Raw genomic sequence first — 18,822 nt, 5'->3', positions numbered from 1 at the left:
GTATTATCTTACAGTAAAAATCCTGCAGCTGTCTGCTGACATGAACCAAGAGAACTTCTATTCTCTTATATATTTATATAGAACTTTCCGTCTGGTAAATGTATTTTTTCAGTTGGTTTTCTCTGATACAAATTGCCATATGTGGCAAATTAAGACAATGGGCTTGTCACCTTACAAACTGTTGATTTTTAATGCTTATCTAATTTGTTCAGTTATGTGATATTTCTGTATTTTATTTATTTGGGGCATTTTATTTTCCAGTTTCTCAGCCATGACTAAATGTAAAAGTGTTGCCAGAGATCCAGACCTCATAGGAGTCAGCATGTGTGTTCTTGCTGCTGGCTACTATTCATCATGTAATTTAAAATTGTGGCAGGTAGTACTTTCTCTGTGTGTGTACACGGGCTTTTTCATTGCAGTCTGTCCTAAGTGGGCAAAACTCCGTAAAAACCACAAGGAGAAGAAGTCGGTCGTGATGCTGGTTATCTGCAGTTCTGCCCTTCGTTCCTTGGAACTCATCAAGTATGTCGATAGCAAATGTTATGTTGAGGTTGGCAGTCAGTCAGAGGTTTTGTCTTGGAACCACAGACATAAAGGCAAAACTGGGACACTGTCCTCTGCTAGCCAACAAATTCACTGACTCAAACTGATGCAATATCCCTTGCTTCTTTAAACTGTGGGAGTGTGGTGTTTGGTTTTAGACTGAAGTAACAGTACTTCAGTTGCATGGAAGTGCTATTTTTGTTAAAAACCAGAAATAAAGTGTAACCAATTTGGGGGAAACATGCAACATGTTATACTTGGGAACAGACTAAAGCCAGAAAGCATCATGATCCACCACTACAAATCATGACTTTGCACCAAAGGCAATGAGGACATGGCATTCCAGGGCCTCAAGTGCCAACACATGCATGTGGCCTGAGTGCCTCCAGGTCTGCATCCATGTTCTCAGCTGGCTCAGGCTGGCAAAACTTCTGTGCAGAGATGACGATTTTCGGTGTTCCCTGTCCTCTTTTTTTCCCTTCTCTATCCTCCCCCTTCTTATTCCAGAACTCTTGATGACTTTGATGAATTAATGTATATCTCACAGATTTCATGGTTGTCTTTTGTGTCTTGACCCCATTTCCTGTGATTATCTGTCAGTACAACATGAGATGGAGAGTTGGGAAGTTTGACTCCATGCCACAGTTAGATAGCATAGATATAGCAGATGTGCCTGTAGTGCTTAGCCTCTGCATGCAGATATTACCATCTGAGACTTGGGTGGTTTATATATATATTTGTATGTAAACCTTAAGCTTTGCACAAGAGAAGATTGAAAATTTGGTGCACTGCAAAAAAACATGCGGAGAAAGCTGTCTTAAATGACATTCAGTAAATACTGGATATGCTGTCTCCTGCTTGACTAATGCAGAACATGAGTTATTACTGTGTGCCAAAATGGAGTGTCAGAAAAACAAGTCAGGTTTTCCAACAAATGAGTTTTGATTAACTGGAATTTGGGCAACTTCTGCAGTAAAGACGGTGAAATGTAGATTGGTCCATGCACAGATCTTTCCTTTTGTACATGCACACACATATTCATTCATGCCTGTATCTCAGTAACTGAGATATTTTTTAATTAGAATTTGGCGATTAGTCAGTTTTGAACTAAGTTAGCTGTGAAAGCACAGGCCATAATTATTAAATACTATCTGAAAAACTATCTAAACAATATTGCCCCCTACTGATATCTGCTATTGTGTTTGTCCAGTTGTTGATCACTGTTGATCAAGTAGCAAACAAGAATGTACATAGTGTTCAAAGTACAAGCAGGGGTCACTGGGGGACTGTGTGTCTCGAGCATACTGGGAAATGCCAGTTAGTTTTGCTTTCTTGCTGTGTGGTCTCCCGACCCTGATGCTTGCATTTCCTTTTTCAATTTTTTTTATTGCCAGGTCAATGACAGCATTTAAAGGAGACTGCAGAGTCCTCAAGTTGTTTGCAAAGCACATAAAGGTAAGAGGGCTGCAAGGGAAATTTGATAGAACAACTAAACAACCAACTAGTGTTGTATGATTTTCGGTTTTACCAATAGTGCCTTTCATGTAGTGTTCATATAATGGTCCTTTCTTTAGGTAATGCTTCGGTAACCCATTGTTGCAGTTTGACGAATCTAGCGAAACACCATCTCCATAGCTCTGGTGCAATCCTATGCAGAATGTAGAGGCTTAAGCGTGTGCAATGTTTTAAAGATGTTCCACATTCCTGCAAGGTGCTCATTCAAACGGCTTTTGCCTGTTCATATAGAAGGCTCACACACATAGGTTTGTAGAAGCAAACTGTACCAGCACCCACATTTGTATTCTGCCAGTTGGGTGCCTGGATACCCAATTTCCATACCTACTGGAAAGCACAAATTATGGGGATGTTGAAAGCAATGAGTGGACATTTGGCCTTTGATATAAATACTGTCAAACACACAAATGTCACTTGCTTTATTTCACCCTTTTCTAGTGTCTTCATCTTGAAGGAATTTAGAGCTAATTCAGCTTTGTCAGTTTTCCAGATATTTCAAGAGAATTTGTTTAAATGCTGAAGGAAGCATACTGTTCTCACCTCCAAAAATAGTTGGTGCAATAGCAGGTTTTCGAAGTTGAAAATGACCAGAATTGTTCCAAACTTCTGGAGAAGTGTGATGCCCAGCCGGCTGTTATATTTCTTAAACTTTCTCCCAGAGATATCAGTTTGACAGTTTGAAAGATGAATAGTATTTGTTACTTGATGGTATTCTAGAAAGAGATACTATGAGATCTTGAATTTCTTTCCAGCTCTTTGAGAAGAAATTTTAAAACAATCGTGGTCTTACTGTGGTTTTTCTTTCTCTCTTCAAATTAGATAAAAGAACAGATGAATATGTTGGAGAAAGGCGTGTTCCACATCGGGGTTGGAACTCCTGGGAGAGTAAAAGCGCTAGTGGAGCAAGGTAGGAGAACAAGGAGGGGTTTCTCCATAGGTATCTTATACTTGGTCTCATGAGAAGTGAGACTTCAGCTGTTTCTGAAGTGCTTAGGTTGACATGAATATGTGGATTTGGGTACTAAACTGTACAGTTCTGTTTCTCCACTTCTACTGTGTCAGTCAAAATGAGGTCAAGATTCTACTAGTTGATTTTATGATCACTTTAAGCTGACATAAATCAGTATTACCAGAGAAAGGCAGAGTAATACTACCCCACCACCCCAGTCAGTGCCCACTTATTCCCCCTTCCTGCTTCTTGCACTAGCTCAAGAGTCTGTTTGGCAGCTCAGTGAACTGATACCAATTAGAACTGATCCCAATTAAAACACAACCAGTGTGCGCACAAAATCAGGTAATGAGCAGGCAGAGATGGGGGATTTCCTCTTTTGGCAGGAATCCTGATTTATGCTGACTTGAAAGTGATTGCAAAACCATGGTGTAAGATTTAAAGCTCCAGGAAGCTAAACACTGCAAGTAAATCAAAAGGAAATAATGGCAGAAGTCATTGTATCATATGTCACTCTGAGCTCAGTGTAAACTTTTGAGGGGTCGATGAAAGATCTGCTTGCTGATTTGATTTTATTTCTGATTTGTCTGTAATGAAATTAACTATTCTACATAAATCTCCTTTTCTCTTCCCAAATTTTGAGTAGTTTTACTTACTCAATAGACGTTATGTACACAAAGAAAAATGAACAACAAAATGACAAGATGATAAGGTGATTCTTTCCATTCCTCTTTCTAAACATTGCCTTGCTCTGACTGTGGTTTCTTGGTCAGGGACTGGCTGTGGATTGGGACTCTACTGCTCCTTCCAAAAGGGTACAGGAGTAGCATAATTGTGTTGCTTCCTGTGCCTTCCACCAACATTAAATCATTACTGCTGAGCACGTCAGCACATTGCCACGTTAGGTGGAGGCAGCTTCTGGCAGGGACAAGAGGTGTATCATCTTATCTTAAGGTCTATTCCTTTTTTGACACCTTAGTGTTGCAGTGCCAGGTCACTAGAGAATTAAGAGGAGTCAAAACTGATACAAAAAAATTGTGGGCATCGTGTAGAAGACTGGGAAAAACAGCGGAACAGCTGGAGGGCCAGTTCAGAAAGGACCTTTTTCTTCTTTCACCACAATTTTTTTGGAGGATAAAGGAATTCTTCAGCAGTACCACTGACCTGACTCACATTCACATAGCACCCAGTCCTGTAAATTGCTAAACACTGTCAGTTCCATTAGCAGGAGTTTTCAGGCTAGGGTCCTTGTCACTTACCAGCTCCTCATCAGCTGTGGAAATTCAACTCCTGTGGTTTCATCAAGAGGAAGTTTGAGGAATTATTTTCTGGCAGGATGTTAGCTCTTGACAAGCCTGGCAACAGTAGTTGTTCTGCTTTTGTGTTTATCTTCCAAAAAGGCATGGGATTATGTGGTTAAGGGAGTTTGCAGTGTCAGTCCATTAGTTTTCCAACCAGCAAATATAGTACTTAAGTGTTCAAAGATTAGTTTCCTTGGAAACAGACAGCAAAAGATGTAAAAGCCAAAAACCATTTTGATAAGCATATGTCATATTATCTTGGTAGTAAAATTTATTTTGCCTTTTTAGATGGCCTGTGCTTGAACTCCACAAAATATATGATTCTGGATTGGAATTGGAGAGATCAGAAACTAAGGAGAATGATGGATATCCCTGAGGTATTGTATAAGCACCTGTATATATTATATTCTGTGTATTCATTACTTTCGATTCTAGTGCCCAGATCTTGGTCAGTAAGGTTTTCTTTCTGTAAAGCTGACTTTAGTGGTCTAGAAACACAAGGAAGTCAATATTTGACTGGTAAGTCTGTACTCTCAGGTCTCAAAATTACCTCCTGAGGAAGATTTTTTCCTTTTTTGTTGCAAGTCGCAGCTGTGACTTCTGCAGCTGTGCTGTGAATTTCTCCTGTTTATGCTAGATGGCTATTCTACCTGTTCCTGGGAAGTTCCTCTTGGTAAGAGGACTTTGCGCAAAAGTTTCCTCAAAAAATAAATAAAACTTTGGAGAAGCATTTACTTGTCTCCATTTGAGAGTAAGGTAACTTCTTGTGAATAAAGCTACAGACAGTTCATGGGATTTTTTGTTTTGTTTTGGGGTTTTTTTGGCAAGAGGTAGGGTACAAACTATGTAGAGCCATCCATCATTTGTAGACTCCTCTTAAGATAATTCCCCATTCTTTTCAATTCTGTAATCCAGCTTTCACATTTATTGCTGTGACAAGGCATGTTTACCATATGCTGTGGGGCATCAGCTGGTATTTAGCCAGCGGAGAGTGAAAGAGGCAGATTCCTCCACCAGTCGTTAGAGAGTTACCAATTTCCTGCACAGTGTTTCCATGGTTTTTGCACATTTAGAGCAGGCCGATATGCAGAATCTCCAGGGGAAAAGGATTTTTTTTGCATATATACATTAAGCTGTTTCACAAGCGAAACAAATTATCAGTCACTAATCCTTCTCTGCTCTTGTCCATGCTTTTGAGTGTGCTGTATTTTACAGTCCCACATAGACAAAGATACAGGTTCCTAATAATCTTGGATAAAGCACCCCGCAAAAAAATACATTGCAGAAATGAAGTAGCGAAGAAACCAGCTCTGCTTTTTGAGGCAAGGAGGCTCCCTCTTGTGGTAAAATACATAAGGCTCTTTTGTATGGTGCTTACACTTACCTGTAAGTTTTTTAAAGAATGGAGAACATGAATTCACAGCTATATTAGCACAAGATAGTAGTACAAAAGGTGCTGGTTGCAGTGGGATGGATTTTTAAAGTCAGCTGAAGTAAATATATATACAGTAGACTATAGGTGATCCACCTCAAAAAAATGAAAATTATGTTGCTAATTTTTTATTTTGGGCTATTGCAAACCTGAACTACCCCTTTCAGCTCACTGTAGGTAGCATCACATCATTTTTGCATGTCTGTCTAGGAATATAGGCCACAGTTGTGACTCCAGCTGTATTTCATTAAGGGAAAATCTTAAGGCTATCTTAACATCAAAATGTTAAGGCTTAGTTCAAGTTAAAACCAAGTAAGTGTGTTACACCATCCTATATAGCATTAGCATAAGGAATAGGTATTTATGTGTGATTACAGAATATTGAATACGCGATTACAGAAAAGTCTTCAAATGTGCGCTTTACTCGGGTAGCACAACATACAGAAAGGTTTTTGACATCTTGAGCTATGTAAGTGGAGCATCTTGCAACTATTTGTCCTGCTGCGGACATCAGGCAGATTCCTGAACATTATAAGAATGTCAGTAATAAAAGATACACAAATAATATTTTTTAGATAAGGCATCTTAGCAGAGTAGAAATCAATAGCATTTTCTGGCAACTTGCAGACGTGAAATATGGAATACAGTCTTAGTAAGCAGAGGATCTTAACTCCCCTGCTTGTATAAAAATTGTCAAATACATGCCAAGATTAGTAGTAAGTTTGCTCAAAGAAAAGAGGACTTATAGTACCAACAACACAATTTAGAAAACTGGCAGATGTACTTATTTTTTTCATCCTGTGTTAGTTGTAGAGGAAAAATTGTGCCCTTAAAATTGGAAACAAGGCATACTGACCCTGCTCTAAACCTTACTTACCCAATAATTTCTTTGCATATTTAAGGTGCTCCTTTGCTACATTTCATTGTAATTACACTAAAGCAAGAACAGCTGGAAGCACATGTACTTATTGGCCGTTCATGGAAAATCTGTAGCTTCATTTTAAAGGTGCAAACTACTTGATGTTTTTGTACTCACCTCATATTCAGTGGAGAATTATGAACACAGTGGTATAGTCTGATAAATATATGAATTTAAAACCACATGAATCCTCCCATATGGCACTCCTGTATCCCGTCACATCCACATAATGGATGGCACCCCAATCCAGTGTTCTTTCAGATGCCTCAACATTTCATTAGTTAATGCTGTTGGATTTTTTTTTTCTCTGTTTCTATGTGCCTCAGACCATTCATCCCAAACAGTGGAGAGAAGGAAATAAAAAGAAAGCTCACAAAGAAACCAGTGGGGGGGATAAATGAGTTTATTAGACTCTGTCTTGGCATGCTTGATTTATACTGAAGTGTAAAGGTTTAAATAAAAATTGTTTGTATACTTTCTGATCTGACCAAAGGACAAGCTTCCTGCTTTGAAATCTTTGTGTATAGAGGTTGATGGCAATACAGAGCTGTCTCAAGTCCTCAAATTACTTGTTTGTAAGATTCAAATAGAGTTTTTTCAACAAAAAACATTGTATTGTCTGCAGGGAACACAAACACTGAGCCTTGAGTAAGTTTGAAAATACAGAAAGTTTAAGTTTCAGGTTTCCTGAAAGTAGAAAGGTTTGTAAGAAATGGACTTGCGATAGAAAGACAACTGTTTTCACCCTCATGTAGCATATCCAGCGTGGAATAGAGACTGGTCAGACTTTCTTACGTCATTTGCTCCTGTGCGGAGTGGAGACACTGAAGGATATAATCCTGAGAGAAAACTTGCAAATAAGTTATTTGAAAGTGGGAAGAGGGAGCTATAGGGAGACTCTGGACTAGCTATGATGATAGAGAATCTTGTGTTCTTGCTGAAGTATGTAGTCAATATTTCCTCTCAAGTACATTCGTCTTTTATCTTTAGATAAGCAATAAGCTGCAGCCATATCCGTGTTATAAACCGAAGTACTCTGCATGCAGCACATGTAGACTTGACCTTTGTGCTCGCTTTCATTCAGCTGTCTCAGACACAGACAATGTTGTGGCTGTTGCAGTGCAGTACTGCCCTTGGACTACTTGATACCCGTTGATACTCCGGAAAGTTCCACAGGGATTTTGCAGCCCAGGGTGGATCTCTTGCTGTGGCATGTTTTATCAGCTCTGTACTGATGACAGCTTAGCTCTAGCCCTATTAGATGGGACTGCACGAGCCATAGTTGTCCTTTAGGACTGCAGAGCAAATGTTAGGTATTCTACAAAGTGGAAACATTGTGGAGCTCAGGACCTTGTATGGGAACCTCTTCTTTAATGTCTAGTCCTATAGTGAGGTGCCTGAGTAAATAAATAATGGTATTTAGCCAAAGCATTATCAGTAACTTTTGATGCTTTCTTTGGTTTTTGTTTTCTTCAGATAAAGAAAGAAACAATTGACCTACTGGAGATGTGTATTATAAAGCTGTGCAGAGAGGGGTCTGTGAAGCTGGGACTCTTTTAATGGTTTTACCAACAAGGAAGTCGTTTGCAACTGCATTTTACTATTATCCTGTCTACAATTTGCAAGTGATTAATGGGTGATGGAATGAAGAATTTCGACTTTTCAGACGTCTATCAATACAGAAAGAATGCATATTGCAACTTTTTCTGAGTTTCCTTTTAATAATAAAATAGAAGTTTTGGTTATAGTTTTAGTATGATTTTTATTGCAGGAGCAATGTGATATTGAAATTAGAGGTACATTGCATTCACCTGCTAGATCTACTACTGTGTCACTTTGAAGATGAGCAAACTTGGGTGTGAAAGTCTTTGTAGAATTCAGTTCCCTATTATCTCCCTCTGCTGTCCCAAAGGAGACCTTTACTTCTCTCATGAGAGTGATAATCTACTTCTTGCCTTAGAGGTTCTTTGAAAATGTTGTATGAATTTCAGTAATTTATCAAAAAGGTATTTTTCATCCATCTGTTCTAGAGCTGGCCAAATGCTACTTTTTTGCTATTACATGATAAATTATCTGTATATTGAGACTTTATTTTGGTTAAACTGTTGAAGTATGCAAAAAATATTCTTCTGTTTGACCATTTAAATTAAAAGGCAATGATCTCTGGGTGATTCTTCTGTCATTGTGGATAGTAGGGAATGGATGCAATTTTTTCAGAGGGCGGGATGGAATATAGGTGAGCAACTCATCAGCATCTTGGAAAGCCATTGGTCCAAATCAGATGTTTTGAGAATGAGTTGCCGTTTTGTAATAAAGAACACGTAACCTTTTACAACTTTAAATTGCATCTGAATCAATAGCAATGAATGTAGTAGGTTAAGAAAATTGATTTGGTCTTCCAAAGCAACGTTTTGTGTCCCATGCTGTCTCAACACCTGCAGTCCTCCCAAATGGCATCCATTGCCATCGGAGTAGAGCTCCTTTCATTGTATGCCATGCCTGTTAGCTGGGCAGCTATGGAAGTGAAGGGAGAAAAAATAATGCATCTGAGATTACACAGAAATTCCAGTATAGCTGGCAGTATCCCTGCAAATGAGTACAACATAACAAATCCTACTGAATTGCGGGGCAGGAAAAAGCACGTTTAACCTTTTCCAGGAGGCATGAGCTGGACACCCTGACCAAAGTACACAATCATTTGATTGGTACAAGCTGATCATGGGGATCCAGGCACAAATGTAGAAAACGAGGAAGAGAGAGATATAGTTAATAAGTAATTCCTGGCCATAATGCAGCTTTGAACAAACAATACAGTCTCCCAACAGTAAGGACAGTATCTCAGCTAAACACTCACCAGCGCAAGTATATTATTCCTTCCTCTCACCAAGAAGAAAATGGAAAACAAGGCAAGTTTTCTTCCACAAGAAGGAGAGGCGCGTCCTTCCAGATGTCCAGATAACAGTGCATTCAAACAACAGAAGCTACCAGCTTGGAAGCCCCAGCCTACCATTGCGACTGTGCTCTCCAGCTTCTTTCTCACAGGCGCGTTCTGCCTTCCTGTGGGAGTCTGCCTCATACTGTCCGCAAACAGCGTCAGAGAGATCCAGGTTTGTTTGGGGGTGGTGTTCTTATATATTCTATGAAGAAGAAACTGGGCTACGTTTGGAGGGAAAAGGCTTTGAATTTTTGCTTCTGGATAACAGTGATAGCAATGGCTTCATGCCTTGGACATGTGTCCAGCAGCCAGTATTCCTGTGAAAATCCTCAGAGATAGTTGGTCACCGATAAAAGCCAAGCACGGTGTGGTTAACTGGGTGGTAATATCTGAAATATGGGTGGTAAGTACTGCCACTGGCTGGTAATATCTGAAATGTTGTCATTATTTCCCGGGGTTTTGAAGGGAAATAAACTAATCCTTTTGATAGTGTTTGATACTAGAAGAACATACATGTTTGCTGGGGCAAAATCTTAAAATGCAGGGAGCCCTGATGTTTAAATGCCACCTGGAGGCAAGGTTGGTTAGACCTGTGGTGGTGTTAATGGATTCCTGGTTGGAGCCAACACTCAGCACTACATCCAGGCTGTTCAAGAGGGGTGGGCCGTAAAGCATGTGGGGATTTGTCAAGCATTACTTGGTTAGCCAGACCAAGCTGCAGAAGTGTTCTTCACTCAGCACTCCTTTGCCGAGGAGCAGATGTGGAGGTTCTGCAACAATCATCAAAGGCTCTAAACCAGCTTTATACTAGGGATAAAATTTGTGAATGTTCATTGAGGCCAAGTCCTGATTCTCTGCCTCTGTTGAATTTTAACAATGTGTTTGGCAGTCCAGAGTCACTTAGAAGAAATCCGCTCTGAGAAGTCTTGGAGCTAAAACACTAACCTTTTCCTGTGTGCATGTCATTTATGAGAATACCTCTGCTTGTTCACTTCTCTGACAGATTGATTATTCAGATAAATGTTCAGATTGTTCAAAACTCCGTGAAAATTCCTCTAATTGGAATAAGGAATGCCACTGTTCTGTTAATTTCACGCTAAAGGAAGACATATTGGTAAGTGGATATGAGAAACCAACTCAAGTTGCTCAGTACCTCCTGTTACTTATATCCCTGTATGATAAAATACACTAATTCTGCTTTGTAGAGCTCCTGACTAAATTTTCTTTGTACTTTCTAAAAACACAAAATGCTCAAAATTTTACACTTTTGCCTTTGCTATTCATTTTGGTACATGTTAAACATAATCAAGATCAGGCTACCTCTGTCCTTGGTTAGGAGATGTCCAAGGAGAAGATGGGCACGGAGGAAATGGTGTTTGATTGTGGAGGTGACCTCTCTATCTTTGAGTCAGTAGCAAACTCTTGCCCTTGGCCTGGGGTTGGTTGTTACTGCACTGCTAAGCTCTCAGACGAGAAGGAAATCTGAAGCTCTGACCACTTGTCATAAGTAAACCCCTGTAGTCTTTTCTGCAAGGGTTATACTGTAATCCCCAAGGATCTTGAAATAGTTAAAGTCTAGTAATGTCATTCTGCAGTTTCATTTGGGAAAAGTATTCTTCATTTCCTGTCCTAAACTACTGGGTTATGTTGCTGAGACTGGTAAAATGCTTCAAGTTCCGCCAAAGAGATCTTATGCTTAATACTGCATAAATGATCCCTTAAAATTACAGTGCAATTTAAATTACAAAGTCACTTTAGGGTTCTTCAGTATTGAAGAGGCTGTTAAAATACTCTGTGATTCTTCAGATTACAGTGATGTTTGAGATGAGAAGTTCATTTAACTGAATAATGTTTTTTTATAGTTTGATAATCCTCTTTCTTGCTTGTGTTTGCCTGCTTAGCATTCTCCTTTTAATTATAGGACTGAACTTTCCAAAGGATTCAAGTAATTGATATTTTTTTAAAAATCTGAAGGAATTAAGAGCTAATGGGTACTTTTTGAAGGTTTTTTGCACCTTCTTTTATAGAAAATGAGTGTCTGTCTCCACAAAATTATTCATAGTCATTGCAGGTTCATGGCCAGCCATGCCATCTTGAGTAAAATAATAATTGGGCATGTTTATTTTAGGTTTCATTTGGTGATTTAAAGTATATTTAATTGTGTGCCAAAATACTAAAACTTTCAGTTGGGTTAAAGACTAGATTCTAGCCAGTGTCCTCTGAAGTAATTGCTTAGAGTGTAGTTACCAACACTTAAATATGAATTGAGTACTCTCTTCCCCTCTCTTTTTTAGCAAGTAATAGGATTTCTTTTTGTCTACATGAACTCTCCTTATTGAAGGGATTTATCCTTGAATTCTAGGGTGATGTTTTTATGTACTATGGCCTGCAAAACTTCTATCAAAACCATCGTCGATATATGATATCAAGAAATGATGCACAGTTGTTGGGTCGAAATGTAAATGTAAGTTTTCTTCTTTATATTATGAGATCATCAGTATTTCCATCAGGTGCATCTTTGACCATATGGAGAGCTAACTAAGCGTAACTGTAAGTGTGTTAAGATGGCTCTAGGGAATAATAAGAAGGTGCAGATTTTCAGTGTTTGGTCTCTGCTTTTATGATTGTTAGGGCCATTATGTCTGATAAGTTAATAAGAGAGGAAGATTGAGAGGATAAATAAAAGATGTCAGTCCAGTGTTGCAATTCTCAAACCTGCACCTTGTAGGGATGCTGATTAAAAATACATTTTCTTTTTCAAATAAATTTACAGAAAGCTTTTCGTTCTAGTGTTTTCAGTCATCTTAGCCAGAAATGTTTTAAGCTGTGCTCTTATTATAGGGTTAGGGAATTAAGTTATATTAAGTCTTTCATTTTGCCATCTGGCTTTGGAAGTGGACAAGGAGCAGGAAAAGGTTTATGGTGAAATAGGTGATCATGTAGCATTCTGAAGTATGCAACTTAGAGGTCTAAAGAGGAGGCTAGACAGCATCACCTGCAGCAGGCCTGCAAAAGGAAATTGGAGAATGTAATTATTGCATTCAGGTTTTTTACTTACAAATCTAAAACATGTTTTCTTTGGCTTAAAAGTAGCATTTCTTAAGATACATACAGTCCACACGCTGTCCTCTCAGTAGTACATAGGGTGATTGTGCCATAATAATCTGTTGTTTCTATAAACTGCTTCTTGTAACTCTCAAGACAAGTTCTCCGTACATCTGCTTCTTCAGGCGTCCAGTCAGCTTGTTTGTTTGCATCCAGGTGCAACTGCTTTTGCCTTTTGTGCCAACCAGATACGCAGCTTATTAGAGTTATTTGAAATTGTTTCTGTGTTTAAACACCTGAGGATTTATAGTTTCTTATGAAATGGGATAGGAGAGGTGATAAAATTGATGGGCTTTTGTTTTTCATGCTGTGTCTCCGTACATCAAGATTTCCGCACAGAACTGCAGTAATGTGGCTAACTGCATTTGCTGTTCTCCACCAGTGAAGCAGTCCAGTCAAAATTAAAAAGGAGGAAAAATAAGATGTTCTAGGGTAAGCCAAGGCTTCACTGGAACATTTTAAATTGTAGCTATGTTACAATAGCAGATCCTCAAATGAGTTTTTGTAGTCTGGAATTTGCAAGTCCACAGCAGAATTTGGTGGAGACCTTAAGTTTACTTAGTGTGATATGGAAGGTGTTCCTCAACTACAAACCCATTCATTTGGATGCATCTCTAATGTGACCAAAAGGTACTGGAGACTTAATTATTCAATGGCTTTTCAGAAGAAGGAGTGGGAGGAGAACATTAACACCAGCAAACCAAAACAAAACCCCCAAGTTCAGTGCCTGATTGTTCTGTGACCTTGAATGCAGATTCAGAAGAGCTACTGCGCGCCCTTCACCACCTACCAAAATGGGACGCCCATGGCTCCATGCGGTGCTATTGCCAACAGCATGTTTAATGGTAAGCGGGTACCTCCACATCTGCTTGCTAATTTCCGCTTGAAACTATTCTGTTACCCCAATCCAGCTGAGTCCCGATATTGCAAGATCTCTGTCTTTCTCCCACAAAAGATTTTGTTTGGCAGTGCTACTGGGTGAATATGGGGCTCTGCTTCTTACTGTTTAGTAACTTGCCCCTCATTTTGAAACTGAGGAATATTTTTCATTTACCAAGGCCCCCTTCAATGTGAATATACAACAGGACTGAGGAGTTGAGTCCCTGGTGAAATAAGGAACGATGATACAACAGATTTAGCATGCTTCCTTGCTAAAAAATACATTATTGAGCAGTGATGGGAGAGCCCAGATTCTGCCTTCCCAAAGTGGTGTGCTTAGAAGGAGGCGACATGTTCTTCATATTGGTTTGGACCTGTGGATCTATGTGGTTGCATTTTGTTCTTTGAATGCTGGAAGCGTGCATAGTCTTACTCAATTTGATCCCAGGTTTGATTCTGTTTATAGTAACCTAGTGGGCATAATCTGCCTGCGAGTATATTTAGGCTGCAACCTAGAGGGCTCCTTGCCATGGGTACTGGCAGATTTCAGAATGGATTTCTTTGGGAGGAAAGGAGACAAAAAACTTGTACAGACCTTTCTCCCCTACCCCATCCTTTTTGTCTGTACCCACCCACCCCCTTCTTTTTAACCTGTTCCATGCAGCAGTTTTTGGCAATGCAACAGCTCTTTTAAAGCAGCTGAGCCAGCCACACCAGAGGACTTGTGAAGGGCAGCTGCATTCAGTAACTTCTAGATCAATTTGATTTTCATCTGCCTGTGCACCCACCTGCTCCCCTGGAAGTCTGATTTACTGGACTGGGCTCAGACCTAGGCCAGCAGAGCTACTTGTGTGCAGCCCACACTGTTCTGGAGCCCTGGCTGCAGGACAGAATGCTCCTGCAGAGAACTAGAGACAGTAAGATTTTAAAATGCTGAGGGTAAACCTCCCAGTGTCTGCCTCTGCATCTGTCCTTAGTGCACGGTGTGATGAAATGTTCCAGCTCCTGGAGATGTGGGGGAAGGGGTTGATGTCTGAATCCCTCCTCTGGTAGCTCATTTCTGTCCCTCTGCTGTGAAAGAGGGTGCTTCCCATTCACTTTTGGCAGTTTAGCTGGTTGTCTAATTGCTCTCTAACCTTGTAAAATGAGGAAGATGGCCAAGTTCCTGCCATGGGAAAGGTTTCTAACCCAAGCTAGCAGGTAAGGGAGCAGTCAGACAAGCAGTTAAGCAGGCAGAGCTCAGAGAATTGCAGCTCTTGTTAATAAACCAGTGACAAACAGCTGGGGATGTAGTGGGGCACAGAATGATCTCTTACTCAGAAGAGTGTGTCTGAGCCTTAAGGAGCTGTGTGAACACAGCTTTTGTAGCAGGATAAAATAAAGTATGTTTTCATTGATGCTCATGCAGTTGAGTTGTGTTTTTCATGTTTCCTAAAAAGCAGCCCCTCCCCATCTTCATCATCTAACTGTCCCTGCCCGTCATCTCATTGGCTGTCTAGGTGTTTACATAAATGTTAATGAGACCTAAAATGTTTTTGCCTTATGTTAAACTAAGCTGAGGAGGAAAATATAATGGATAAAAACAAATGCTTTTTGCCCAGCAAAACAGGATGGCACAGTTAAGCACAATTTTAACTAAACTTTTTTTGATTTAAGGAAGTGTTTATGTGCAAGTTGGTAGACAAGGGCTAATTAGCGTAAAACTAAAGCAAAATTTTTTCCAAAGAATCATGGATTCCCTTGATGGTGCTTTCATCTCTCCCCTGTTCTCTGAAAACACGATATGTAACAAAGCAATTTGTTCAGAAGAACTGTCAAAGAAATTCTAGGGGAAGTCTAACTAGAAGAGTAACTTCTGCAACTAGCTAGAGCGCTCCAAAAGTGATTTGTAAAGAAGTTAGTTACAGAGGAGTTGATGGACACAACGTACTTGCACGTATTTCTACACAGGGATTCAATAAGATTATTGTTAGGAGCATGTTCAGTCTTTAAAACTTCCCACGTTCTAAGGCTCTGGAAGCTTAATTATTCTTGTGGAGTGTACAGTGCTCTGTACACAGTCATGATGAAACCTTTCCCAGGGTTGGTTGGTTGGTTTGTTTTCTATTCATTTGTAAGGTGCTTCAGTGTGTCAGTTTTAGTTAGTCATGCTGGACACGAGAATGACTGACTTACACGTATTGCTTCATGTATTCCCTGCAGATACTATTGATCTTTTTTACAATTTTAACTCATCTGTTATTCAAGTACCACTGCTGAAGACTGGAAACAGTTGGTGGACAGATAAAAATGTGAAATTTCGCAATCCAAAATCATACAATCTCTCTTCTGCGTTTGCAGGTAAGAATGGTTCCACTGGTACTCCTTATTTTCCAATGGCTTCCCTCCCTGCCTGTGTATGGAGGTCTCCCATTCTCAGATGGGAATCGCCTTTGGGAGAAGTACCTCCCAAAGGAGGTGGGAGAAGCAGCTTTAGAGGGTGACTGAGAGCAGAGGCCAGATTTAGCCAAAATATCTTTTTTCTTTCCACCCCGCCCCCCCCCCCCCTAGAAATTGGGAGAAAGTGGTTTTGGAAGACTGAAGTTAGCCCGCATCCACACCCTTCTGTATAGTTGAGTGTAATGCTTAATCTATACAGAGAAAGCAAGGATACAGTCATTTTATTTTTTTCTACTGAAAACACCTACGAAGGAGAATTGCATTGTCACATCTTCTTCACACCTTTGCAGATTTTTAGGCAGTTGTGAGCCAAGTGAAACTGCCATCTTCGCTAGTTCTTTCAAACAGCTGTTTGCTAGGACTGTTTCCTTGTTATGGTTAATCTATATTGAAGTGGGACTAAAAGTTCCCTATCCTGAATCAAGGCAGTGCTGTGCTGGATGCAATATGCAAGAGTTAATTATCTAAGTAGTTTTCATATGGCAGATTCTAAATATCATAGGCTGTGCTGCTAGACTGCAAAAAGACTCCTACAGGAAAAAATTAATGTGCAAAAATGAAGGCAAGCTCCTCATTACAGAGAGTGCATTGCTTGCTGAAGAGGCAAGAATCCAGAATAAACAGTATTTTCATTTGTGCAAGTCGCTTTGTTTTTCCTGTGCTTGATGTTTCTAATGTGTAGCAACCCCTGGGTACTGTTAAACTCTGTTCATTCATGATTGAGGTGAGTGGAGATGCTTGGGTGAAAAGTGTTGCCTAGCATATATAATTTTTTCAATACTGGACACAGTCTTGTGTCTCTCTTGTATCTCATATTCTGTGTTGGTTGTGAGTAGGCCCAGAAGTTAGTAACCAACCACTGTTTTTACTGACGGTATGTCTTTCCTGGTTTCTTTCTTTTTCACCAGGGACAGCAAGACCTCCTTACTGGCAGAAACCAGTATATTTGTTAGACGAGGAAGATGAAAGGAACAACGGTTATGTAAATGACGACTTCATTATCTGGATGCGAGTGTCAGCTTTTGCTACATTCAGAAATCTTTACCGTCGTGTCAGCCGGATAAGGCAGTTTGCGGATGGCCTCCCAGCAGGGAATTACACTTTTCATATTTCCTATAGTATCCTTTCTTATTATCCAAGACGCTCCTTAACTATTAGATAGTTACAATGAGATGGAAGCAGATGGAATTTGTATAGTAAAATGGCAAAGAAACCAAGCAAAACACCCCAAACTACATCACCATAAAAAGACCTAGTTGTGAGGGTGATGAGACTACAAGTGGACTTTCTGTAGTCCGTGCGGGTGGAGTTAAAACATGTGACTCAAATGGCAGCACGTGACTTTGGATTTGACTTCTGAGGGGCCTCCTTTTGGCTGGAGACGGCACATGGCAGCTTTATACAAAGGGTAAAACCAAAGAGTGGGAACCTGAATTGATGGTTGAAGATGTTGTTTTAGCTGAAATATTTAATAGTGGCCTAATCAGGTGTGTAGACACCCTTGCTGGGGTGCAGGAAGTGCCAGAGGAATCCCTGCCGTTGAGAGCTGTGCAGGATGCCTGTGCCAGCAGAGCCCTTTGGCGGGTTTGCGCCACGTGCTGACAGGAACTTTGGTGCTGTCACACCGAACAGCGTGAACTTTGCTGACTAAAGCACTTGTTTTGTCAGCAGGAGTTATGTCAAGCTGGCTATAATTTCTCTTCTCTCTCCGCCGATAGAGCTATGATTTTAAATGTTGTAGCACAGTTCTATTCTGAAAGCTACCACATGGAGAGGTGAAAGGTAAAATCATACGACATTCTGGGCAGACAACGTATTAGGTAGAGGTGAACACTTCCCCTTGGTGAGAATAGGTGGAGGGTCATCATGATAAGCTGCCCAAAAGGCTGATTTTCAACTGAGTTTTCATAGCAAATTAACACTGTAGAAGTTACATAAATTATGAATCTGAAATTTAGAATGTAAAAGAAAAAATAGTGGTACCATGTTCACACAGAGGCTGTGTCTAAAATAACTGGATTTCTTACCACCAGCTGCTACTGGGTTTTTGGACCCAGAATAAGAGCGACATCACAGATCAGGAATTTTTTCAGCAAACGCAGATCTCCAAACCCTTTATGCCTTGGAAAGGATTTTGAGCATTTACCGCTACTTTTTCTCCTCCTGGAAATAATGTAAACTTTGTTAGCGAAACCTTAACTTTCTTCTGTCAGATTTCCCTGTTACCAAATTCAAGGGGAGGAAGCACGTGATTCTTTCAACCGTGGTATGGTGCGGAGGAAGTAACCCATTCCTGGGAATTGCCTACGTGGTTTCTGGCACAGTAGCAACCCTGACAGGTTTTGTCATAACTGCCATCCACTTAAAGCTCAGAAAGAAGAAGACATACTTTCAGAAGTAATAAGGTTCGCTGGCTTTCTGAACACAAAGGCAAAGGTGTCCTGTGAACAAAGAACATGCAGCACAGACCTTTCATTCTTCCCCCTGAGCTCTGGGTCTGTTTCAGTAACAGATTTGGTGAACGTAAGCAAATTGATGGGCAGTGCTGTTCCATCATCCAAAACCAAACTTAACTGAGGCTGCATTCTTATTAATGTAAGCGTGCTCCTAAATTTGTTTCCCAGGAAACTTGTAGTGAGATGGCCTTCAAACAAGATAGCGTAATGAATTGCAAGAGCAAAGAAATTATAGGGTACTAATGTCTGGCCAGAAGTAAGGGTCCCTGTTAATTTTTTACTCAGCCTTTATTCAGACAATATTTCTCTTGACTTAAATGGATCTTTGGATGTGTAAAAAGTGAGGTCT

At 40.0% G+C, this 18,822-nt stretch overlaps 2 protein-coding genes across 2 annotated transcripts in view; both read left to right on the top strand.

The window, feature by feature from the left end:
• CMSS1 (cms1 ribosomal small subunit homolog) overlaps window positions 1-8,219 on the top strand; it is a 252,112-nt gene extending 243,893 nt beyond the window's left edge. Inside the window, exons 6-10 of the mRNA XM_075727561.1 lie at window positions 420-522; window positions 1,938-1,998; window positions 2,878-2,965; window positions 4,597-4,685; window positions 8,136-8,219. Of these exons, the coding sequence (XP_075583676.1) occupies window positions 420-522; window positions 1,938-1,998; window positions 2,878-2,965; window positions 4,597-4,685; window positions 8,136-8,219 (425 nt within the window). The remainder of the gene's footprint in view (window positions 1-419; window positions 523-1,937; window positions 1,999-2,877; window positions 2,966-4,596; window positions 4,686-8,135) is intronic.
• Window positions 8,220-9,553: 1,334 nt separating this feature from the next.
• On the top strand, window positions 9,554-18,418 carry LOC104033494 (cell cycle control protein 50C). Its single transcript, XM_009486161.2, has 7 exons — window positions 9,554-9,766; window positions 10,598-10,708; window positions 11,957-12,058; window positions 13,454-13,544; window positions 15,781-15,918; window positions 16,926-17,135; window positions 18,231-18,418. Exons 1-7 carry the CDS (start codon window positions 9,554-9,556, stop codon window positions 18,416-18,418), a joined length of 1,053 nt encoding a protein of 350 aa, XP_009484436.2.
• Window positions 18,419-18,822: the final 404 nt, after the last annotated feature.

The sequence above is a fragment of the Pelecanus crispus genome, chromosome 1, assembly GCF_030463565.1.
Source record: "Pelecanus crispus isolate bPelCri1 chromosome 1, bPelCri1.pri, whole genome shotgun sequence".
Lineage (NCBI taxonomy): Eukaryota > Metazoa > Chordata > Aves > Pelecaniformes > Pelecanidae > Pelecanus > Pelecanus crispus.
This window is presented reverse-complemented; position numbering and strand designations above follow the sequence as displayed.

What these genes read in the sequence shown, in the direction of transcription:
- LOC104033494 (XM_009486161.2), top strand. Translation starts at nt 9,554, where the DNA reads ATGGAAAACAAGGCAAGTTTTCTTCCACAAGAAGGAGAGGCGCGTCCT. An exon ending in CGCTAAAGGAAGACATATTG is followed by an intron (nt 10,709 to 11,956) that starts GTAAGTGGATAT and finishes CTTGAATTCTAG; the next exon opens with GGTGATGTTTTTATGTACTA. An exon ending in TGTTGGGTCGAAATGTAAAT is followed by an intron (nt 12,059 to 13,453) that starts GTAAGTTTTCTT and finishes CCTTGAATGCAG; the next exon opens with ATTCAGAAGAGCTACTGCGC.